This window comes from Mesoplodon densirostris, chromosome 18 (genome assembly GCF_025265405.1).
Source record: "Mesoplodon densirostris isolate mMesDen1 chromosome 18, mMesDen1 primary haplotype, whole genome shotgun sequence".
Taxonomy (NCBI): Eukaryota; Metazoa; Chordata; class Mammalia; order Artiodactyla; family Ziphiidae; genus Mesoplodon; species Mesoplodon densirostris.
In genome coordinates, this window is record NC_082678.1 from 47,516,469 (window position 1) to 47,540,703 (window position 24,235).

Sequence of the window (24,235 nt, forward strand, 5' to 3'; positions counted from 1 at the left end):
AGGGTTCCTGGTGTCAACTGGTTTCCTTGCCTGGGCAGCTCTGAGTAAGTTGACAGCAGGCCCTATTGCCCAGAAAGCTAGTGTCCTCTACACCAAACAACATGCTGGTGACTGCAGCCCTCTATCCGGAACTGTGGCTGATGGGGCAGTGGCCCTCTTGAGGCGGGGGAAGGCAGATGGGAACCTGCTATTTGAGTCCAGCACTTTCCATGCCTCAGTGAGTTTGACCTCTCCTGCCACTATACCCTCCATGCTCCCGCCTGAAGCAGGCATCTCAAAGACAGTGCTCAATGGGCAGAAGCAGAGAGGCCGGGAGGTCTTGTAGGTTCCCCATCAAGCTCCAGCTCAGAGGGCAGAAAGGCTGGAAAGGGGCGGGGCGGGGCAGGGACTTACATGCCATCCAGAAGCTGGAGAGGCCATTGGTCAGTCTAGGCCTTTCTCTTTCTGACTTACTTCAACTCTCTAGGTACTTAGAGTCTGGCTATCACCCTGGACCATTCCACAGCCAAGGCCCCTCTCTTCTGGAAACTTTGGTTCTCTCTTTTCACCATCTTTGCCTTGTGGGGCTGGCCCTCCTTACCGCTCAATCCGGAGCTTACAGAATTCCCCAACACAAACAGTCACTGACGGTCCAGTGCCAGCCCACAAATAGCCACCAGAGCTTCAAGCATTGCCAAATGCTGTGTTTATTGGTCTGTTACATTGAAGAGTATAGTTTCTGAGCCAAAAAACATACACACTCTGCTCCTCAAAAAACCACTGAGTCACTAAGGCAGGCACACAACGGCCACTGTGCTTGGTGGAGGCCAGGGACTCACCTGGTGGGTGGGCAGTGGGGCAGGCTGGCCTCCAAACAGGTGGTGCAGTGCCCGGGGCAGGGCTGGGCTGGGGAGACTGTGCTAGATGCAGAGGGGTGGCTGGGCCCTTTCTCGTGTTTCTCAAATGCAGGAAGTCTCCAGACCTTAGTGATAGCTGGGCAGGCCCAACCCTGGGGCAGAGTGGCCTCCTGGCCCCAGAACAAGGCCTATCCTGCATGTATTGATGAGACGGGAAGTGGGGATGACAGAGCAAGCAGTGTGACTAGGCCTGGGGTCAGGAGCTGGGCCCTTCCTAGCACCTCCATGAGTGAGGCTCCTCTAAGGGGGTTTGTGGGTCCCTAGTGTTCTCGGCATCCTGAGAAGCATGTGGAAGGAAGAGCTAGCCTTGCTTCTCACCAAGGACAAGCTGGGGAGATCCAAGTATCCACCCCTCCACCTCAGGGACTCAGCAGATGCCTGGGATAGGCAATGGGCTGCCCCAAGTTCTGGAGCCCGTCCCTGAGAGGAGGCCATGACGGGATTGCCTCCCTAAAGAATCAGCCTGGAGAGCAAGTGCTTCTGCCACATTCCAGGTCATTCTGCTGGCAAAAGCATCACTGATACACAGTTTTCGGGGATGCATCTAATGCATAAAGCAAGAGCAGGGTGGTAAGAGACCGTACAGATACACATGGGTGCACTGTATAGGCCGGGGGTGGTGGTGGTGCATGGGGTCACCTCAGGTGGCTAAAGGCAGTGGCAGTGCTGCTGAGGTGGGTTGCTCCCACCCAGGGCCCATGTTGTTGGGCTGTCCCGCAGTCTCAGGGGAGGGCCTGGAAGGCAGCCCAGGTCTCCTGCACCCAGGGCACACACCCAAACTGGCAGCCATTCTGGCTGCTCTAACTGGGGCTGGTGCGTGCACATGCACTGGGCCTGCAGAGGGACGCTCAGAAGAGATACAGCACAGAGTCCCCTAGACCCACCCAGGTAGGGTCCAGGCAACTACTGCCCTCCTAACTCTCCAGGGCCCCAGGAGAGGCCATGGGGAGCTGTCCAGGCTGGGGCTGCCAGTGGCAGTGGGACTATCCCCAGGTGTTTGAGAGGGGAGCAGGGTAAGTGTCCCCCAAGGCAGCCATTCCCTGAGGCTGACCCCTCCCTTCCCGGTCCTGACCTGAGGGCATCCTGGCCCCTGACTCGCCCTGAAGGGCCAGCACTGCCTGGAGTCCCGTCCCAGGCTCACAAGCGCTTTGTTAGGAATACAGCTGGGCCGGTGGGTCAGCTGAGGGCTGGGGCAGTCTTGGCTGTGCCGCGCCTGCACCTTCCTCTGTGGGACCAAAGGGGCCCGGAGCCCGGGCTCTGGCGGGCCACTGCCCCCCTGGCCACAGCCCTCACTTGTTCTCTATGAGCATCTGCACCTTGTGGACGAGGTCCCGGGCGATCCGCAGGATCTCCTGGGCGTCGTGATGCTCAGCCCGCTCTGGGGGAAACAACATGGATAACTGAGTGGGGGCAGCCGTCTGGGAGGAGCCCTGGGACTGCCCACCCTGCTCCGTTTCCACCTGGACTCCTGACATTTGCTTACAGGGTAGGGGCCAGTATTCCCGAGGGCCCCCAAACCCTGTGGAGGCCCCCACGCCCCTGCTGAGGCAGCCGGAACGGCCGAGTGGCTCCTACCGTTGAAAAACTTGATGATGTCAGTGAAGTCCATGTTGTTGTCACGGATGATCTCTCGGTAGGCCTCCACCAGGGCCAGGGCGATGAACAGGACAAAGTGCTCCGAGGAGATGTGCCGGGCTGCCCAGATCACCTCCCACACAGCAAACACATCCTCATACGGCAGCTCTGCGGACAGCGAGAGGCTGAGGCTGGGCCTGGCTGTCCACAGGCCTCTGGACAGAACCTCGTGCCGAGACAGAGCTCCAGGGGCCAGAGTCCCGGGACCCTCCCCACCACGGGAGCCCGTCCAGGAGAGCAGTTCTGTGCCCCAGGCCAAGGTCCCGCCCTCCTCCCTTGTAGTTCCTGTACACTGGCCTCCTGCAGAGGCCACATCGCACTAGAGCAGCCTTTTATAGGCCTTGGTGCTCGGGAAGATTTGGTTCGAAAACAGTTCTGAAAACCATTGCCTTTGGGTGATTTTCAACCCTAGCTGCGCTATGGACTCACCTAATGGCTTTTAAAATCACCACACTTAGGAAGTCTGGGGCTGGGTGGGGCCCAGGGCTCCTCAGGGGGTTCTAAAATACAGTGTGGGTTGAGAACCACTGACTTCGGGGAAGAGGGATCTCCCACCGCCCCTGACCCCAGGCCCACTCTCCAGCCCACCTCTTACCTCTCTTAAAATCCAGCAGGAACCAGCGGTAACAGAAGTAGAAGTGGGTGTAGTCTCCATTCTGATGCATCAGTTCAAACAGCTCTGAGTCCAGGATCTGGTTTGAGTGGAGGACGGGAGCCAGACTGAACGGGTATAGCCTCTCCCTGGCTCCCTGCCCCCCAGGCCCCTCTGTGGTGCCTCCCTGGCTGCTTGGCAGCTGCTCCCGCCTCTCCCGTCCAGGCTGCACTCTGCAGCTCCACCTGTCTCTCTGGGATGTACTCTTTGGAGTGATGCCACATGCTGGGTGATTTCATCATCGACCGCACTACTCGCCAGAACTTTCATGAGCATAAGCGTTCACACACTGACACGCCTCCTCAATTTGTAAGGTTGAAAATGGTGGGTTTTTTTTTTTTTTAATGAAAGAAACTAAGCGTACGTAGAAAACATTTTGGGAGCGTTCCCCGGCCTCCCCGTGGATGACGAACAAGCCCAGCGCTGCCCGGTCACTTGCCCCCGGGCTGCTGCCAGCCTCACCTGGATGAGGGAGCGCATGTTGGCAAAGTGGGCGTCCATGGCACCCCCGTTGGGGAAGTTCTGGCTCATCCTCTTCATGAGGTGGCTGAAACAGCTGTAGGCCAGCTGGTCTGTGGGGAGGTGGGCGTGAGGCCGGCAAGGCAGGAGACCCCAAAGCCTCAGTCCGCAGGGGGACAGGGCTGGCTCACATGCCCACCCATGAAGACCATGCCATCCCCTTTTCCTTTCTCCAGCTTGGGTCAGCCCAGGCCCAATCCCAACACCCCCGCCTCACCATTGTCGAGGACAACCAGGAGAGGCGCCAGCAGGTCGCACATGCCCTGCACGTAGCCCACGTCCAAGTGCTCCCACACGTAGCTGAAATGCCAGGGAGAGTCACTGTGGGTGTGCGCCATCCTCCCCTCCCCTCAGGAACTCCTGGGGAGACGGCCCCTAGAGCAGCCTGCTCCCCAGAGGTTCTGCGACCCTAAAGCACTGGAGCACGACAGCGAACAACCCATAGCCACTGTCCTCAAGGCCCTCGGGGGCTCAGGGAGAGAGACTGGACAGGCCATCACCACCTGACATGCTGGGTGGGGGTCCTCTAAGGCTTCCTGTAGAAGCATGGCCAAACCTGAGATCTGAAAGACCTCGAGAATGACGAGGGGGTGGGGTAGGGGGCACAGCAGACAGAGGGAGCTGAGCGTGAGTAGGGGACAGGGCAGGGGAGCAGGGCGCTGCCGGGTCTAGCCTTTCACAGAGCAGGGTCCCTGCCTCCCACAGAGCCCAGCCCCACAGTGGCACCTGCACATGATGTCTCTGAGCCGCTCGAGGTTGGGGGGTGTGAAGTACCAATAGTTGCGGTCACATCGCTGCACATCCTTGTCTATGCGGTGCAAATTTAAGGCCACGGTGTCCAGTAATTCTATCTGGAGGAGCGGACGGCCCTCAGGGGTGAGTTGGGGGCTGGAGGTGATGCCCGAATAAAGGAAGGCAGCAAAGGCAGGGAACCAAGGGACTCAGAGAACAGAGTCCTGTGGGGTTGCTGAGAGATGGGCTGAACACCTCCCTCCAGGACAGTCCAGGCCACCCCACCCTCTGCCCCGCCAGCCCCTATCCCCAGCCTCTGGGACCGCTGAGAGCAGTGCCTGGGGAACGACCACATACAGTGTAGGCAGCAGCACACACGGCGGCGAGCTCCTCCCCGGCCTCCAGCTCGCCGGCTCGCGAGGCCTTCTCCTGGCTGGGGTCCTGAGGCTTGGAGACCTGGGCTGCAGGGACCAGCCCGTCAGAGCCTTCCTCCCCACCGCCATCCTCCTCCTCAAAGCCCATGCTCTGGCCCTCATCTATGCTTGACTGGATGCCCGAGGCCACGGAGTAATTGCGGGAGGAAGGCAGTCCTGAGTCTGGAGAGTCGAACTCCACCGACTGTTGCTCCACCATGGTGGTGCCAGTGGGCCTGGCCCCCGCCCCCTGCTCAGGCTCTGGTCTGGCATCTTCGGGGCCCAGGGGCCTTGGAGGCTCCAGTTCATCCACAGAGACAAACACCTGGTGGGGGCAAAGATGGCAGGGCTCACACCTGCACTCCAGCACCGTCCCTCAGCTTGGCATCTCCTTCCTGGGTCAGATCTGAGAGGGATGGAGGAGTCTCCTCACATCCCCACTCCCACCCCATGGCCTCTAGCACTGCCTTCCCCAGGTGCCAAGTGCCCCCTTTGACCCAGCTGACCAGGCTCCAGGAAAACATGAAAACACCATCTCCAGCCCCATCTGGCCTCAAACTGGTGAGAAAAAGTGTGAAGCGCTTCCTGCGGCTGCTGCAGGGAAGAAGGGGGACCGGAGGCCTGGACGCTCGATGGCCAGCGTAAGTGTCACTCTACAAACACAGAAGTCGTGAGGCTGCCTCGAGCCAGGACAGCTTCCATAGTGTCTCTGGTGTGGCCTCTGGGGCAGCCTATGGATGCGGCAGACTGGAGGTGTTAGGAAAAATAAGTTCTTCCTTATTTTCAGTACTGAATGTTCTGTACAAGGCAGGAAACCTCTCTAGCAAGTATCTAATCGGTTATATTAGCTGAGGAGAGGTAAGAAGTGAAAAGAAACATATTCTACTGATTGAAACAGTCCACACTCCCACAGATAAGTCACAGGGAAAAGAAGAGACATATACATACAGTTTTGTTTCATTTTGGTTTTCTATTTGGACTATGTAGGGAAGGGAATGCTTAAAAAGACTTTTCACTTTGGGCAAGAAGCACTGTTGGGTTAGTGTCAGGTACGGCCATGATTCTGAGGCAATTCAGAGCCTCAGAATAGTGCCAGTGAGAAAGGATACTTGAGTCCATAAGCTAAGCAGCTGGGGCATTGGTACAGACTCAGGATTTTACAAAACCCAAAGCAGAAAGAGTGTATGTTCACAAATAGGGGATTAAGAACAAAGCCCATGGAAAGGAGAGTGTACCTTGGTAGTTATATTTCTTTAAGTCTTGCTCCAATTTGAGTTCTCTGTTAGTATTAGTAAGGAGTTAAGTAACAAGAACATACACTATCTAAAGAGGCAATTTTAAAGAAAAGACTAAGTTAATGAAACAATGTCCTGAAAACTTAAACTTATCAGTTCTGGTTGGGCCCAGCAGCCATAGTTTGGGACTTGATGTTCACCTAAAAGTCAGGGGTGAGGCCAGAAGAACCACACAGGCTGTGAGCTGGCTTTGCATAGTCAACTCTGTAAGGTGGGACTGCTGTGAAGTGCTCCCCTGGTCTCTGGCCAACAGCCCTCGCAGGAGCTTCTGCAATCAGAGGAGAGCAGAGCTGAGGGGGGGCCACTGAGGCCCAGAGATGGGAGAGAAGTCGCTCATCTTGTCACGAGTGGACCTGGGACTAGAACCTAGGGAGGCCCATCCCTAGCCTTCAGGTCTTTCTACAAAGAGGGAGAGCCTCCCTAATTCCCCATAAATTTATCCTCCTCTGCTAGTCCATTAGAACAGAACACAGCGCGCCACGTCATTTTATTCCTGCAACACCCAGAGAAGTGGGCAGCAGGGGACCGTCATCCCATTTTTCAGTGGAAGAAAATGAGACACAGACACACTAAGCTGTTCTCCAGGGCTCCACTGCCAGCGAACACTAGAGGGCAGGCCTACAGCGCTGGTGGCCCCGCCCCCGGCCCCCAGGTCCCCTCGGGCTCACGTCATTGCTGATGGTGGAGTCTCGGTGGATGAGGTGCTGCACGTGGCTGTCGATGCTGCTGCCTGAGGAGAACTTGGTGAGCGTAGCTGGGTGAGCCTCCCGCTCCCGCTGCCTCACCACCACCTCGCAGGCCTTCCACTCCGCCAACACCCGCTGGTACCTCGCTGCCACCACTGTGTCCACCTGTACTCAGACCACAGCGTGACCATGGCGGGAGGGGTGCACCAGGCCCTCCTCTGCAGCTGTCCTCCTGGGACAGCTGGAGACCAGGGTCGGGCCTCGGGGTGAAGACAGTGGGGCACCCCTGCTAACATCTTCCTCTGCCCTGTTCCTTTCTGGCTGGGAAGAGGCTGGGGTTTCTGAGGCCCCCCTCCCTGCTTCCCATGGCCTGGCTCCCCATCTCCCTACCCCCATGGGGAACAGGCTCCCCTCACCTGCTCCATCTCCTTCTTGCTCATGCCAAACTTGTAGTGGCCAAGCAGAAACGGCCAGACGTCCTTGCGGACCTCGTGCTCCACGCCGCCAGAGTAAACCTGCCGCAGCAGCTCCAGCTCCTTGTAGTTCTGAGGGACCCAGGGGGGAAAGACTATGCAGCCCCTGCAGTCTCTGCAGCCCAGCTCGGCGACCCCATGCCCTGAGAGCTGGGGCTGGGGATGGCGATTCATTTGGTCACTCTGCTGAAACCCAGGCAAACCCGGCTTTGGGACCGTCACATCCTCCCTGCCCCCAGACTAGAGCTGGAAGCAGATCTACTTCAACCCTGCTTCCTTCCAGGGCAGAAAAGGAGCCCAGAGAGACGAGGAGATTTCCTCAAGGTCGTGGAGTAATGCAGAAGCAGAATAGACTTCCTGTCCAGTCCCCTTCCTGTGGAAACCCACAGGTCTAGTTGTGAGACTCTACCTTGACCCAGGCACTCCAAGGCCATCAGTCCTGGCCTGTCACCTCTGACCCTGGACCACCTTTTACCTGAACGCCCATGTAGTCTGTGAAAGCCACTCACAGAGCAGGCTGGTCTCCTCTCCCTGCTGGCCCCCAGCCCCTCGAGCCGGCCTCGGTCCCTGGCACCCCAGAGCGTGCACCTTTTCGTCCTTTTGATACTTGCTCCACATGTCCTTGGTGAGGCCCCCCGAGGCCCCCGGTGGCCGGGCGGGTGGGATGATGTTGTGATGCACCAGCGCTGACAGGTGGGTCCGCACCGTGGACAGGTGGCGGCAGTATGCCAGCCCTGTGGGGGTGGGAGCCGGGAGGCCGTGACCCTCCGTCCCCGTGCCTCCCCCTGCCCCTGCTCCCACCCCCTGCGGCCCCACCTCACCCCACACTCACAGCCATAGAAGGCCCGGGACACGATCTGCCTCTTCATGCTCTCACACAGCAGCTTGAGGGGCAACCTGTGGAATCAACTGACTCAGGGCTGCTCCTCTGGAGAGAAGAGTGAGAAGCAAGGACCTTCTGGCTCAGAGGGCAGGTGGTGCAGGGAGCCAGATCTACAACCCAGAAGCATGTCAAGGGCTCCCCGGCCCTGCCAGCTACCCTGGGTAGAGCTGCTGGGGGCCCAGCCTGGCCCCCAATCACCCAGGGGACCTTGGGCAACTAACTTCATGTTAGTGAATCTTGGTTTCCTCATGTGAAAATGGAGAGAGCCATCCGAGGGTCAACAGGTGCAACAGGTAGAAAAATGAAGTTCCTGGTGAAAAAGCCGTCGGCAAGCATCAAGTGTCGGCATATGACCCTCACACAAATGCCATTCGCACACTGTTCCTGGCACGTGGCAGATGCCCAGATACCTGCTGAGTGTCCTCAGACAGCAGCCTGACAGCAGGATCCAGGTCCACCTTGGAAAGGGGAGCTCCAGGTACTGAGCACTTGCTCTGTGCCAGGCACAGCTCTGGACACTCACGTGGGTTATATACCTCATTCAGTCCTCACAAGTACCTTAGGGAGAAGGGGGTATTATCCCCATCTTACAGATGAGGAAACTGAGGCTCAGAAATGGAGAAGCTCAGAGAGACTCAGCAACTTGTCAAAGTCACATGGGGAGCAGAAGTGAAATTCGAACCCAGGTGTGTCCAACTAGAGATCACCCTTCAGGCAAGTGACACAGCCCCAAAGGACAGACTGACACATACACACGGATGGACACACCCACTCACCGGTCAGGGACACAGCTGCAGTGGCTGGGGGGTACGTATGGGGAGCTGCTGGTGGAGTAGGAGAGGCAGGAGGAGCCCTGGCTGCACAGGGGCTCCAGGTGCCAGGCTGGCAGGCTGGGTCCAAAGCCCTGCATCTCGATCATGTCGCCAGCATCTGAGGGCAGGAGGGGGGCCATGGTCAGGGCCCGGCAGGTCTCCTCCCCCCAAGTACCCTGCAGCATGCCCACCTCTGTGCCCAGAGCTGCAGCATGAAGTCACCCTTTGGTGGAAAACCACAGGGGTGGTGCCTGCCTGGCCCAGGGTCCAGAGCCCAGAGTTGGAAGTGGTGGAGAGAGAGGGCGCCTGACACTTCCCAGCGTCCACCTAGTCTTTCTCAACGTGGTAAGATACTTTCACTGAGTCATGGATGATTGTGTCTATTCTCTCCATCTTGCTATAAGCAATGGAATAGACACTTGTTTTTCTAGAGGGAGGAGAAAAAAGAAGGAACAAGAAAAGCCTGAGCTCTCTGAAATGCTGCCAGCTGGCTTGGCCTTCCAGGATTCAGCCTGGTCTCTTTGGGCAAACTCTGGGATGTGCAGGAAGGTGCCTGGAACTTCGCAAACTTTGAACCTTCCCATGCGAGGAGCACCCACGGATCAAAACCCCCGAAGGACCCCTGAGCCACCAGTCCTGGTCCACAGACCTCATCCCCCTGAGGGTTCTAGACCTGGCGGCCAGTGGCTAAGCAGGAGCAGTGCTCCCTGCCCAGGCCAGGTGCCCCCGAGTTCGCAGCAGTGGGTGAGTTCTCCATCCTTGCCTAGCCTGACTGCACTGCATGGTGGCCTCCTGCAAACACGCAGGTGAACTGGCAGGAGGGGCAAAGTTTCCGGGGCTGCCAGGCCACTGTGGGGATGAGGGTGGCCGCTGGGCATGCACGTTCCACCACCCAGAAGAGTGTGCCCGGTGCAGCCTCAGAAGACAGCTCCTTGGACAATTTTACACCACAGCAGACCAAGCCTCCTCAGCTGGCCCAGCTGGCCTGAATCACAACTCAAGACCCTTGAGAGCTTCGAAGGCCCACGTGGGGCGGGCACTGCTCGTGCAGGACTCTGGCAGGTCCAGTGAGCCACAAAGATGAAGCAGAGTGAGGGCAGAAAGTGAAAGGACCAGGAGATGACGCCAGGAAGGAGAGAGAGAAAGAGAAGAGTGAAGAAGACAAGGAAAGAGAGAGAGAGCTGTGTGTGTGATAGACTTCTTTCAAGCAGTAGCTCTTTTCTGCGAATTATGGCTTGGGCCCTGGCCTGCTATGAGTCTGGAGCAGACCTAGGCCTGGTTTTTGTGGGATCCAGACTCCAGCTCTGGGTGTGCCTTGGTGGGGAGGGCTGAGCTGACCCCCTCCAGTCCCCTCAGGGGCTGCCCTGTCTTGGCCCCAGGGCTCTCTCCCCAGACCCATGGCTGGGATTTTTATAGATATCTGGCCCTTCAGCTCCACCAGGAGGCAAATTAAGGGAACACGCTTGGTGTGGAGGGGCTGCGGCTCTGGGAGTGAGGGGTTGCAAGCCATGCCTGAGACTCTGGGAAGAAGAAGGAGGGGGCAAATGCAGGTGGGATGGGGCAGGAGCCCAGCTCAGGCCCCTGCAGCAGGCAGGAGAGAGGCCAGTGGTGGGAGGAGCCGGGGGGGGGGGGCGGTGGCGGTGTGTGTGGCAGGAGCAGGCCCAGCCAGGTAGGCAGCAGGCAGCAGGCGGGCAGGCAGGGGGTTGCCAGGTGCAGAGGGTGGGCACACAGGGAAACGAGTTCATGCCCAGAAAGCAGGGCCCAACCAAGGCAGACTCCTGGGTCAATGCTCTTCACCTTAATTCTCCAGGAAGGAGCTGAACCAGCCAGCACTGAACACTGCATCTCTGAATTAACCCAGTGCAGACAGCTGGAGCTCTGGAGTGACTGGGCGAGGGGCAGCAGGCTGGACGGGGGTCTGCTGGGCCAGCTTTGACTCTGACTCTCTCCTCTGAGCGTGAGGAAAGTTTGAAGCAAAACAATTAGGGTGATTGAACCCCACAGCCCCTAAGACTCCGAGGGAAAGGTGCCTGGCCTGGAGCCGAATTAGAGTGAACAGCATCTCTGCTCTGTCGGGGAGGCAGCGGGAAAAGGAGGGGAGGGGGGAAGGAGAGTCTGGACACCCGCCACTTGATTCACATGCACAAGTCAAGCATGTTGCAGGCCTGGAAAGCAACGGCTAGCAGAACGGCCTCAGCAGTGTTGTCATTATGGACTGGAGCGGACATGAGGGCTCCCATACCATCTCCCCAGCCACCTGCTGATTCTGCTTCCACACCTCCTCCCCCTCCTCAAGTGTTGGGGTCCCAGGGGCTACACACTGGGTCGGTCTGACCCCTGAGTTCCCCAAGAGGATGCCCAAACAAGCCCCGAGGCCTCTGGACCCTGTAAGTTTCTCTGACCCTGGAGGCCTCAGCTCTTAAGAGCAGCCAGGGATGGCTTCCTGTCTCCAGCTCCACTAATTAGGGGCTCTACTGGGACTCCCCCACCCCCACAGCCTCCAGCCTGACTATAATTTGTGGGGTGAGAAGGAGCTCCCCGGCTCTCCTGACTTAGCTTCCCCACACGGCTCCAAGTCAGCTAACCTGGAAATAAGCATCAGCCTCAAGCCCAGGTTTGCAAGGAACCAGGTGGCAGGCAAAAAACATGACAAGTGAGGAGGCTCCCCCGAGTTCCCACCAGCTGGCCTGCAAGGCCCACTGGAAGGGCTGGGAGCGAGGGCCGACACAAGGACAGGAATGTGATGGGTAAGGGGGCAGCTGGCAGTTGTGCTGAGGGTGTGCTCGATGTGTTCTAGGCCGTGGACTTGGTCGCCCATTACAGGCTTGGTGGCTGAGCTAAGGAACTGGGTTCTTTGGTAGAATTTTGCGGAAGCATAAGGAGAGTGTCACATATTCCTAGATGCCCCCTGTAGGGGCAGGGAAGGGGAGAAGGAATTAATCTGTGGCCAGGGGCGGAGGGGAGAGATAAGTTAGGAGTTTGGGATTAACATATATATATTACTATATATAAAATAAACAACAAGGACCTACTGTATAGCACAGGGGACTATATGCAATATCTTGTAATAACCTATAATGGAAATGAATCTGAAAAAGAATATATATATATATATATATATGTAACTGAATCACTTTGCTGTGTACCTGAAACTAACACAACATTGTAAATTAGGGAATTCCCTGGTGGTGCAGTGGTTAGGATCCTCCCTCTCACTGCCAAGGGCCTGGGTTCAATCCCTGGTTGGGGAACTAAAATCCCACAAGCCAAGTGGCCTCAAAAAAAAATTGTAAATTAACTATACTTCAATTTAAAAAATGGTTTAAAAAATTAAAAATAAATTAGTTAGAAGAACGGTAGAGAATTATTCAAATGGATTCAGGGAGGCATAAACAAATTGGAAGATATTACTGTAATAATCTGCCTCACAAATTTAATGTTCCAATATTTAAAAGAAGCTGAAATTAGGGGTGTTGTGTGTGTGTGTGTATGTGTGTGTGTGTGTGTGTGTGTTTAATAGAGATCCATTGACTTCCGAGCGTTGGCTACAATGTCTGCAGTTGGATGTGGCTATGGATAGCAGTCATGCCCCCTGCACCAAGGTGTTTTGGTAGGGCAATGGATCAAAGGGTTCCATGTTTGCATTAAGGTCTGAAGAAATAGAGATGGGTTGACACTTCATTATGGACAATGGTGTCTTAAGTTTCTTCTCCTACTTGTTGTATAAACCCTACCCTCATCTCCTAAAAGGTTGGGGATTATATATTTAATTGGTCATTCTTAGAGTATAGAAAAGAGAGATGAAGCTTTTCCCACTAGCTCCTATATGGACAATAAATATTTTTAATGAAAAAAAAGAAATTAACCTGTGGCATGGGAATGGTGGGCATGGGGAGCCTCCCCTAAACTCCAAGACAGGTGGCCTCAGACCTTCAGAAGCAATCTTCCCTGAGCACCTGGGCCTGGCCCTCACTGATCCCCTGACCAGTCCCTCTCTACAAGTCTAGCTCTGCGCTGAGGGGTGGACAGAGGAGCTGTGGGCACTGTCCTGTCATTTCCAATGAGGGGGCCTTGGTAACCCTGGAGTCAGGTCCATGAGGGCGGGAACACACCTGTCTTATATCCTTGGCACAGATATTTCTAGATTTCATGCTAAAGTGCCAGCTGGGTAAACTGAGCCCCGGGTCTCTTTCCATGGTGACCCTGACCGCTCACCTGACCACAGGTGACTCCTGTCCCCATGAGCTGTCCAGCCCCTACCCCTGCTAAAGAGGGGCCTGGTACTTCTGTCCTATTTCCGTTAAGTCAGCAGTCAGAGGCACAGGGGGCCCGTCTTCCCAGCCAGCAGGAGCGAAGGAAAGAGACACTGTCCTGGGTTTGCCAGCATGACCCCTCCAGAGTGGGAGCAGGGCTCTCAGAGAGCCATTCATTTCCAACAGGGGACCAGAAAATCAGAACTTCCCACCAGTCAATCTCTTCCCTCTCGGGTGCAAAGCCCTCTTTTCTCGTTCAATGGGGAGCCCAGAGTCAACTGCATTTTGTACTGTCCCCTCCTGCCAGCACCTCCTTCCACCCTCCCTGATCTGCCTCCTGGGTGCAAGTCCCATAATGCCAACACTGCCATTTGAGCCCCTGCGGTGGGTGGCAGGTGGGCCCAGGGGGGTGGGGCGGGAGGATGGGGTCAGGGAGAGGGGGAGGGATAAAAACCTTTCATCGGATTGGGAGCTGTGAGGTTCCGCGAGCAGATCATTGAGAGCATCGCGTGTAGTTTATCCTCCTCTTCCTCATCATCGTCCACCGAGGCCGCGCGGCTGGCCGCTAGGTGGTGGTAGTTAATAGTGACTGCTCAAAAAGAATAGCAGAGATGCAGAGGCGTGAGGACCCTAGGCCCGGGGCAGGAGGGTCCGCACTCCCTCCTTCGGGAGAGCAGAATGGAGTCTGGGTCACCTTGAGCCTGCAGGGCATGGAAGAGGGGAAGGGGGGACCTGAGAGTCTGTTGATGAGTTACTGGGGAAAGTATGGAAGAAGGTGAGGACAGGGCGGCGGCTACAGAGCTCCACTCTTGGAGGATGCCCTCTCTAGGAAGAACAGAAGAGAGAGAACTGATGGGGGCGCCAGGGTAGGGAAAGACAGGGACTCCCCAGCCCTGGCGGAGGCTGGGCATGACTGCTGGCAGATGGGTCCCAATCATTCTTCGGCTCGTGTCATGGTCAAGCTGAACTGCATCTGAGGGTTACCCCAAATCCCCCGCTTCAGACTATAAACCCACCCTCCTAAGGGCTTCCCAGAGCTGCTCCCCAGGAGCCTGAGTCACCCCGCTGGGCTTCAGCTCCTTGAAGTGACCGGAACTGGGAAGTACCAAGGCTTGAAGAGGGCAAGTGGAAGCTGCAGAATCTGAGCCGAGCAAGAGCCTGAGATTAAATGCCAGGTCTGCAAACACGTTCTGGCCAAAGCTGAGTCTCCTTCTCTTCACCAGGCACTCCTGGGAGGGAAGGGGGCCCCAGGTCTCCTGCCCTCCAAGCCTGTTAACAGAGAACTCGTGCTGTGGCTGTGTGTTTGCAGTCTGGGCAATCTGTCCACTAATACGGAGACAACTTGTCGACAGCTTATTGGCACGAGTTAGCACATTTTGGGAGCAGGTGGTCTGGCTGGCAATAAATGCTCTGGGCTGGCAAATTCCCTGACCTTATCCCCGAGATCAGCCATTCTGGCCTGGAGAGACCTATGGGCAACAGCAGTGCTCTGACCAGAAAGGGAGCTCATGTGTTGGTAGATGCCTGTGGACAAGCCCCCTGGGGCCCAGAGGGGTTATGTCCAGGTGGGGCAGGACCCATGAGGGTCAAGTCACCTTTCAACTCCTGGCCCCATAGATTCTCACTGCAGCTCCAAATCTCACCCCAGACGCCCCCGCTACTCCTGCTAATGCTCCCTTCATCAGTAGCTGGTTGGGGGAGGGTTCTGGCTCTAGCAGAGTCAGTGAACAATTTGCACCATCTATAAAGACGCGCTGACCCTGCACCCAGGCCGCCTTGTGGGGGTCAGGTGGCAGGCTGAAAAGAAACCAAGATTTCTCCACCTTCTATGTGTAGTCTCACCACATTTTTTCCCTGGGGCAGGGCATGAAAGGATGACTAAGAGAATACTGTACAGCGACACCTGGATCGGCTGAGCCAAGAGCCTGGGGTCACAAGGTGGGGAGAAGACAGCTAGGTAGACAAGAGACCACTTCTCCGAGGGATGATTTGCCGGGGGGAAGGTCTGGTGAGAGGCTGAGTAAGTACCTGCCTGGGTTAACCGGGCCTGGGCAGTGGACCCTGCCTGCGGCCCCCTGGGTGACACTACACCCCCACCTCTCTCTTCCTCCACAAATGACGTTTGGGACACTTACTGTGCTCGTGCCTGTGGCCAGGGTAAATGATCCGGAACACGTAGTCGGTGGCCCGCCCCGAGCCCACGTCCTCCACGTCCACGGACCGCATGCTGCTGCGCTTCCGTAGCCTGGGGAACACCTTCCCCTGTGGGGAGAGGGGCGGGTGGTCAGCCTGCCCAGGGCGGGGTCCAATCCATCGCCCCCCTGCCCCCCCACCCAGCTAGGCTGCTCCTAAGAGGTCCGTGTGGGGAAAGGATGGGAGGCCAGCAGGTGGGCGGAGAACCCACCCCACACATCCCCTCACCCAGAGCCTCCCAAGCCCCGAGGTACCTTCCCCTGCTGGGTCCAGAGTGGGGGCTCCAGCTGTCCTCGAGGCAGAAGCCCGTTCTCCAGGCAGGACAGGAAGGACAGCAGGTGGCCCCCCTGCGGGAAGTGCAGTGGTGGCCTCTGGATGCCATCCTGGCTCACCAGCACGAGCGTGCCACTGTTCTCTGGGGGGTGAATGTGGGCCAGTGAGGCTGGGTAGGAGGACAGTGGGGTGGGAGCGTGGGGACGGAAGGAGGGGGACAGGAAGTCCGTGCACGGCGCAGGCTCTCTCCCCTCACCCCTGTGCCCAGGACAGGGGAGGCTCACTTTGCTGGTGGCAGTGGATGCAGACAATCTGACTGAAGGGCACAACAAGGGCGTAGTCCCAGTAAACGCTGGAAAGGAACCAGTTTGGTGTCGCTGTGTCCCAAGACCTGCCATCCCGCCTTCTTCATCTCCCGGCCCCGACACCCGTGAGACTACCCTGAATAGTAGTATTCAGGGTACTACTATTAGTACCCTGACCATAGCCGAGAATGTGACCTCGGCCAGCCACCTTGTCCCTCTGGGCCCCACGCTGTCCTCATGGCACAGAGCCTGGCAGTCTCAGCTGCCTAGAGCTTGGCTCAGGCAAACCTCTCCGTGCCCAGGCCCGGCTCAGTCCTAGAGAGCTCGGGAACCTGTCCAGGCAGCCTCCCCCTGCAATTCTTGGCATCGGGTAAGGAGTGAGGCCTGCCCCCTGGAGCAGGCTGGGTCTCTCCATCCCCCGCCCGGGAGCAAGGCTCCTGGAGGAAGTCCCAAAGCCCCCACCTCTTTTCCAGCTCGGAATCCCCCAGAGTCCCATTCATGAGCTGGTTGGGGGTCCACTTCAGAGTCAGGCTGTGTGCAGACTGGTGCAGGGAGAGGTAGCCAGGGACAGCCTCCATGTCCTCCTTCTGCAGGGAGCAGACACACCAGAAGACAGAGAAGATGAGGGCCTGAGGGCTCCTGGGGCTGGCCTACGGAAAAGGAGCTCCAGGTGCGTGCAGGGAGGCCAGGCCAGGCCAATCACAGGATCCTGGACTGGGAGCCAGGAGGAAGTAGGGGGCATCATGTGCCACACGCAGATGTGGGTGCCTCCTTTCCCTGGCTGGCCTGGGGCCACTGGCTCTGTCCTGTCAGCCTCCTGGATGCCAGGCATGTCCGGGCCAGCCATACCCAAGCTGGGCGTTCACCCTGCCTGCTGGCTGACATTCCTACTCCTGGACGGCCTGGTTCTCAGCTGGCCAGAGCAGATGCCATTCCTGGCTCCTGCCAGCTCCAGGCTGGGTGTGAGGCTATGATACAGTGAAGTAGGGGGTGGGGCCCTTCTCCCCCTTCTCTCTAGTCAAGCCACTGGGAAAAGGGATGAACGTGGCTGGAGGTCTTGGTGCCTTTGGAAAAGGGAGAGGAGGGCCGGGCGTTAGGCTCTCCTACCGGCTGTACCAGCACGTTGTTTTTGCCGTAGAGCAGCCGTGTCCTCGAGTTCTGGTGCAGGGACTCCACGTACTCACGGGCACAGGCAGCTAGCCTGTCCTCCGAAGCGCTGCCGCTTGAGTGCCGCTTCCGGATCTGCGCACAAAGTCACGGCTCTGCCCCCAGCCCCAGGAAGTCAGCCGTGGGGGTCAGCCCTAGGCCTCCATGCAGACCCTCTCTAGGTGACCCCAAGGGTCACCCAGTTTGCTCTCAGCCACGGACCAGCTCTGTGCTCCTGGCATTTATGTGAGCGCCAGTGTGGGGAAAAGGCTCTCCTGGGGTGGCCACTCCCCTGGGCATCTCCGAGGCCCAGCCTAGATCTGCCAGGAGCACACAGCCTAGCTGCTCCTCCACAAAGGCCCGGGGGCATATCCTGGGTGAGCACAGGGTGGGAAGAGTGACACCTACTCCTAGGGCTGGGCGCTTCGCAGGGGAGTCCTGACGATTTGGGGGACCCCGGATACGGTGCCTCTGGACCAGCTCATCAGCCGAGGGGTCGGTCCAGTAGTGATCGGCTGTCTTGAGCTTGGTGTACTCCAAGGCACAGGGTCCCACTGTGGAGACAGGGACAGCCAGCTCGGGGGTGCCCCCTCAGCACTTGCCCTGGAGCCCCCACTGGCCCAGCGCAGGCCTGTCTGCTCCTAGGCTTACCTAGAAGAGAGGCCAAGATGGGGCCAAACACAGGGTCTGCTAGTAATGCCTGCTTCTCGTAGTACTTGCTGCCAGGGGAGAGACAGACAGGGTGACCACTGGGGCTCCAGGACTCATTCCAGGGCCGTCAAGCTCACCAAGGAGATACACCCCCACAAGGATCAAATTCATGTCAGTTAGCAAGAAGAAATGAGTCCACAAGGACTGAGCTTTGTGGGGTGCCTGGTGTGGTCTCTGCTTTCGGGATGCTACGGGGGGTGGCACGTGCCTATAGACTGTGGTGGGCAGTCAAGCACAAGGAGGGCTGGGCTCAGGGAGGGGCAGTCACCTGCAGTTCTCCACCAGGTACTGCACGACCCTGTCCAGCACTTTCTCGATGAGCGCTGTGCGTACCCATATGTGTTTCAAGGCCTGCAGGCTGAGGGCTGGGGCCTTCCCACTGGCAGAGCCCTGTCTCTGCTGGGTCTCCTGGTTGCCCGCCAAGGGTTTCCTGCAAAGAGGGGGTGGGCTTCAGGAGTGGGAGGGCTTGGGGGTAAGCCTCATCGCAGACCGGTGGCACTGGAAGCGGAGTTTGGAGCTGCAGGACAAGAACCCAGAGGACTGATTGGGATGGGGGGTTGGAGGTGGTGGACAGGACCTTGTGCCTGAAAGGGCCACCCCCGTTCCCTTAGGCTGGCCCGTCATCCAAGAGGTGAGGCCCTGCAAGAAACAGCACATGGAAAGAGCAGAAGGGAGGCATGGGAGGGGCTGGTTCAGGGCTTACCTGCCCTCTACTTGCTGCTGCAGCTCCTGTACCTTGTGGCAAACCTCCCCAGCCACTGGGCACGCCTTCCCCACCTTGGTGAACAGGGCCGCCATCTTGTCACTGCGCAGGAAGCCGGCGGCACGGCGCCTCAGCTGATGCAGGAGGCAAGCCTCCACCGCACCTGGGCCACAAAGGGAGCAGCAGCTGAGCCTGGGTGAGAGCAGGAGAGAGAGAAACACTCCCCTCCCCCATACCTATGGAGAGCAGAGAGTTGAGGGCAGGCCCTGGCTCTGCTAAGACTAGGGGGTGAGGTTCGGGCTTAAGACAGGCCACGGAGACATACCCTGACCTCTCTCCAAAACACTCCCGCGGGCCCCTCCCTGCTCCTGCCCAGGGTGGACCTGCGGGGGCTTTGCTGTGCCACACCGTCCCTGTCCCTCTCTCTCATCTGGTATGTACGTGCCTCCTGTATGCAGCATCGCCCTGAGGCTCTGAGGACAAAGCTGCCAGTGCCAGTTGGCATGGGTGGCTTCACCCCCTGCCCACGAGGGCAAGCACGGACAGCACCTACAGGACAGGGGATGTAGGGAGCACACAGCCTGGCAGCCCTCCTGTAGAGCAGAGATGATGTGGTTGCTAAGGAACGAGGCTCTGGAGAAGGAGCTGAAATATTGATGAAGCCACTGCAGAGATCGGACCTGACAGCAGCCCTGGATTATTGATGAGCCCTGCAGCCGACAGTGAGGGATTTCTACTTCCCATGCAGGGAGGGTTTCCCTTCATTCATTCATGTTTTTAGGGGCCAGGTCTACTCTCTCTGTCTGGATTCTGCTTTCAGCAGACAGGCCCCATAGGAAGGAAAGAAGGGCTTGGTTGGGGAGGGTGGGGAGCTGTCCTGGGCACATACAGATTCTAAAAAACTTAGTGTGTAGGTGTGGGGGAAGGAGGGGCTTGGCCATTATTGAGGACACGCTGATTGTTTTACAGCCGAGGAAGGAAAGGCCCAGAAAGGGGAAGAGAGCTGATTCGAAGTCACAGAGTGGCAGAGCTGGGCATAGACACAGGGCCCCAAACACTGGCCCAGCCCCTTTCACCTCCTCCAGGTGTGTTGGGGGGTGGGGGCCCACAGGTGGGAGGAGGTCTCCCTTCACTTCACAGGTACTCTTTTTACACGGATTGTGCTGGAGGTGGAGAGTCAGAACAGGGTCTGAAGTGTGGTGCCACTCGCTACTTCCGGAAAACATGGGTAAGTGACTTAATGCTCCGAGCCTCCGTTTTATCATCTGTGAAATGGGGGAGACTTCTTAGGACTGGTGTGAATTGTTACACGAGATGAAGTACATAAACACCTCATGCCGGAGGCCCTTGATGCAAGTCGGTTCCTGACTCCTAACCTCTTTTTGTCGAGATCCTGTTCTATGGCTAACCTGTAAGGGCTGGGTTTTTGCAAGTCCTCTCACTGGCAGAGAGAGGCGAGGACACACTAAAGAGAGAATCACAGGCTGCCCCAGAGGTGGGTGGAGGTGTCATTCTCTTAGGAACAGGGGAACTGAGGCCCCATCAAGCTTACTGTGACTATTGTTGTTAGAATATGAAACCTGGGGACTTCCCTGGTGGTCCAGTGGTTAAGATTCTGTGCTTCCACTGCAGGGGGCATGGGTTCGATCGTTGGTCGGGGAACTAAGATCCCACATGCCACACAGTGCAGCCAAAAAAAAAAAAAAAAAAAAAGAATATGAAACCTGGACTTAGGAAATAATCACTGAAAACAGAGGCTCTTGCCTGTTTTCTGCCTTCATTGTTACTAACAGACAGTCACTGATGTCCTATAAAAGAGTTTTGTTTGGCTCTCTCTTGTACTGAGGTCAAGAAGTTAGAGAGAGTCCCTGGGGCCAATGTGGAAGCTGGCCAGTTCATTGAGAGCATCCCAGGGAAGGGGAAACAAGACAGGACGCCCTCCCTCTCCTGGGAGCTCAGGCCTCGGAGGACTTTATTTCACAAGTTGCAGCCTTTCCTTCATGGCATGTTCATATATCGATGAGCACATACGTACACAGACAGATGTATCCACAGGTATCATGTGTGTATGGAACATGTGGGGGAATCTTTGCTTAAGTGTCCTCCACATATTCCCCTCCATGGCTGTCCCCTTGGTCCCTGGAGGTCCTGCGTGGCCCTGGGGTACATAGGTGAGTGACCTTTTTGTCATAGTCTCTTGGTCCTGGGGCTGCTGCAGCTACAAGTCCACAGCTGGAAGAAGGGGGTGACTATTTCCTGGGGTGGCACTCCCCGATCAGAGTGGGAGAAAAGCAGCACTGAACAAGGCCAGAGCAGCAGCAGGTGGCACCAGTCCTGCAGAGAATCATGTGCCTTGGTGACGTGACTAATTGCCGGGATAATGAGTCATTAGCTTTCCTACCTTCCCCAGGAGACTGCCCGTGTAGCCAGGCTGGGGAGCCTGGGGATGCAGGCAGCAGCTTGGCCTCACCCAGCCTGCCAGGCAGGCTGTGAGCACAGGCAGCCTCAGGGTTCTCTGGGGTGGGTGGAGGCATTCCTCAGCAATTACTGCAAGTAGGGAATATTGAGAGAAGCCCAAACAACACACCCAGTGCCCCCACTCACCCCATGGCCCCTAAGTTCCTTCTGTGAAACCCAGGCAAGGTGCCAGGCAACGTCTGCAGAGGGAAAAATCTCTCTCAACTCTCTATGTTCCAAGCAAAGTAAACGACCCTCTATGCCAGGTATTCCTAAGCTGGTTCCATGGGCTCCTCGGCCAGTAGTTGTTCAAACTATACTAGTCCTTCCCCATTCCCACAGGGCTGTCCCCCACAGGGAAGGAGCACGTCACTGTGTGCAGTGTGTAGGAAAAATAATAATATAATAACACTGATAATATATAATTGATAATTACTCTCCTAAGAGGCTTTGTTGATAGGCTTCTGGACCTTCGAGATCCCCTAAAACTGCACACAGAGTCACTGGTCTGCTTCTGCGTGCTTAGGTGAGTGTTTTTATTCTGGATAAAGGATCCTTGGCTTTTAGTTTCTAAAAGGGGTATCTGACCCCAGAAAGTTTTAAAACCCTGCTCTAAGACTTTTGGGTTGAGAGGAACTGCAGACACTTCCACTGATCAACACTTACAGACATGCAAGTACAAAGATCCCCCTGGCCTCTGCCCACCTACAGAGAACACCACACTCAGAACTGCAGTTGTAGAGCTATCAGCAATCATGCCCAACTCTCCAGCTGTCTGTGCTCCCCAGGAGGCCCTCTCACAGACCAACAAGCACGCTTCTCCAGGGAGAAGGTCACACAGAGGCCCCTGAAGGAGACGCCCATCACAGCCAAAGCACCAAGTCAGCCGAAATCATCCCCCTTCTAACTGAGCTGTCTGGGCCCTGGTCCCCAGCCGTGACGTGAAGGTTTCAGGAGCCCCTGCCTCAGGGTTCCCAGCACCACCTGCAGCCACTCTGGTTGCCCTGGAAGAGGGGAGAGACAGCCCTGACATCATCTGGATCACTTCATATAAGAAAAACACGAACTAATTGATAAAAATCAACATTGTTTTTGGTCACTGGTTGGGATGGGAAGGTCTAGGTGAATGAATTGAAACAGAGAAACAGACATGACTCAACAAGCATGAACCTCTCCCTCCCCACCTTGGTCTTCCAGTGGCCTTTGGAGCTCCAGGACCGGCTGAGCCCAGGGTACCCTTTCTACTCTGTCATCCTATCCAACTGACAGCAAGGCTCGGGGAACTGCAACTCGGAGTGGGCAGGAGTGGAAACAGTTTTAACTTTAGCACCTGGCTGTGGACATCCCACCCTGACAAGGTCTGGCACCATCTTCCCAAGGAAAAGCAGTGAACTACAGCCCAGACAAGCCCTGGGACTGTCCCTCACCAGTCTCTGACATGCCCCTAAAGTCTATTAAGATACGGGGCTCAACAAATGCTACATGGATTGGAGACCACGAGTGCTAATGGAATCTTCTGGGCCCCTCCCACAAACTCCTTACTTACTGATTTAACCATTCCAAGGAGTCCAATTTAGAACAGAGGAGACATCAGTAGATAGAGAGGGAAGGGACTTGGGAAGTCACTGAATGTTCTCAGACCTTGCTGGAGGGTGGGCTGATTGGTAAGACCCCCTACGGTGGCAATGTGGCACTATCTATTAACATTGCAAATAACCTCTGACCTAGTAACCCCTCTTGTGAGAATCTAGCTTACAGATAGAATCAAGCTTACTTAGTTATAACAGCAGAAGACTGGAAACTATCCCCTTGTCCATCAATAGAGGACAGATTAAGTAAATGCGGCACATTCATACAGTATCATATTATGCTTCTCTGAAAAAGAATGAGAATGAGCTCCAGGAGCTAATAACGGAACGGTCTCCAAAAGCAAGATGCAGAGCAGTTTGACTGCGTGATAGCTTTTGATTACAAAAAGGGTGGGGTTGGGCTTCCCTGGTGGCGCAGTGGTTGGGAGTCTGCCTGCCGATGCAGGGGACACGGGTTCGCGCCCTGGTCCGGGAAGATCCCACATGCCGCGGAGCGGCTGGGCCCGTGAGCCATGGCCGCTGAGCCTGCGCGTCCGGAGCCTGTGCTCCGCAGCGGGAGAGGCCACAACAATGAGAGGACCGTGTACCGCAAAAAAAAAAAAAAAAAAAAAAAAAAAAAGGGTGGGGTAAACAAAGAATAGAAAAAAAAAAAAATCAGGACAAAAAACTCTGGAAGGATGCATAAGAAGGAAGAATGGTAGTATTACTGGTGTGGAAACTGGTAGGTAGAGGGGAAGTGGGTGAATGGGGGCAAGGAAAGGAGTGAGACTTTTTACTGTGTACCTTTTGTATAGTTTTGATATTTAAGGCAGGTTACCGATTCAAAATAATAACAATAATTCCATCATGAAAGGATGCTAGAGATTCTCTCCAACCTGGAGGTGAATTGAAAGTCATGAAACTCAGAAAGGCTGGGTCTGTCCATGGGCACCCACCCCATCACCAGCTCCCTCAGCAAACAGGGTCTGCAGATTAGCTTGGTTCCCCCTCCCACAGGATGACCTGGGCTCTGCTTAGGGTAGCTACTGGTGATCTGAGCTGCATAGGGACGGGAGAAACAATTCAGTGGGCTGGGACAAGCTTAGGTGTGTCAGGAGCCCACGAGGATGGACTAAAGCCATGGTTGCCAGGAAACGCAGCAGCAATTGAGAAGGGTCCTCAGTCAGCCCAGCGGGCCTCAGAAACAACCCCCAGCTCTCACACGCATATCCACATTTAAACTGTGTTCAGCAGCCAAGGGGCCTGGACAAGCCCAGCCTGGTAATAGGGGGACCCACTGAATGGCCTTCAGAGAACTCGGTCAGTTGGCTGAGGTAGAGGGACACGGCATCCAGAGTTAGCACAGCCTGACATGAAGGCTGGGCCCAAGGCTCTGAGCCAGGAGGGGTTGATAATGGGAGGAGCTCGTATGTCCAGTGTGCCCTGCTCCCCACCTCTGCCAGCTGCCATCTGTGCAACAGGCGAGTTCAGCTTCCAGGTGAGGAAAGCGCTGGGTGGAGCAGCTAGCCACAAGTGGCTTGTTTTGGTCCTGGAGTTTTGGGGGACATTACTCAGAGCAGAATTTTTAAAAGCCTTGGATGGTGAAACCAAGATTTCCAGGAGAGGAGCA

General features: G+C 56.4%; 1 protein-coding gene across 4 annotated transcripts in view; it reads right to left on the minus strand.

Annotated features, from left to right (window-relative positions):
- Window positions 1-668: 668 nt before the first annotated feature.
- The window catches only part of SGSM2 (small G protein signaling modulator 2), a 37,748-nt gene continuing 14,181 nt past the window's right edge, over window positions 669-24,235 (minus strand). Inside the window, exons 3-24 of one of the 4 annotated variants that reach the window (XM_060082918.1) lie at window positions 18,581-18,743; window positions 18,146-18,307; window positions 17,818-17,885; window positions 17,575-17,720; window positions 17,128-17,262; window positions 16,483-16,607; window positions 16,000-16,067; window positions 15,697-15,857; window positions 15,385-15,511; window positions 13,704-13,838; window positions 8,961-9,114; window positions 8,134-8,198; window positions 7,890-8,035; window positions 7,245-7,373; window positions 6,811-6,993; window positions 4,792-5,172; window positions 4,429-4,553; window positions 3,920-4,002; window positions 3,646-3,755; window positions 3,127-3,223; window positions 2,472-2,639; window positions 669-2,274 (exon numbers count right to left, since the gene is read on the minus strand). In XM_060082918.1, coding sequence (XP_059938901.1) covers window positions 2,186-2,274; window positions 2,472-2,639; window positions 3,127-3,223; window positions 3,646-3,755; window positions 3,920-4,002; window positions 4,429-4,553; window positions 4,792-5,172; window positions 6,811-6,993; window positions 7,245-7,373; window positions 7,890-8,035; window positions 8,134-8,198; window positions 8,961-9,114; window positions 13,704-13,838; window positions 15,385-15,511; window positions 15,697-15,857; window positions 16,000-16,067; window positions 16,483-16,607; window positions 17,128-17,262; window positions 17,575-17,720; window positions 17,818-17,885; window positions 18,146-18,307; window positions 18,581-18,743 — 3,020 coding nt within the window. In that variant the 3' untranslated portion in view covers window positions 669-2,185. Of the gene's footprint in view, window positions 2,275-2,471; window positions 2,640-3,126; window positions 3,224-3,645; window positions 3,756-3,919; window positions 4,003-4,428; window positions 4,554-4,791; window positions 5,173-6,810; window positions 6,994-7,244; window positions 7,374-7,889; window positions 8,036-8,133; window positions 8,199-8,960; window positions 9,115-13,703; window positions 13,842-15,384; window positions 15,512-15,696; window positions 15,858-15,999; window positions 16,068-16,482; window positions 16,608-17,127; window positions 17,263-17,574; window positions 17,721-17,817; window positions 17,886-18,145; window positions 18,308-18,580; window positions 18,744-24,235 lie in introns of all 4 variants that reach the window. The other 3 variants (XM_060082917.1, XM_060082919.1, XM_060082920.1) reach the window with 3 other exon arrangements.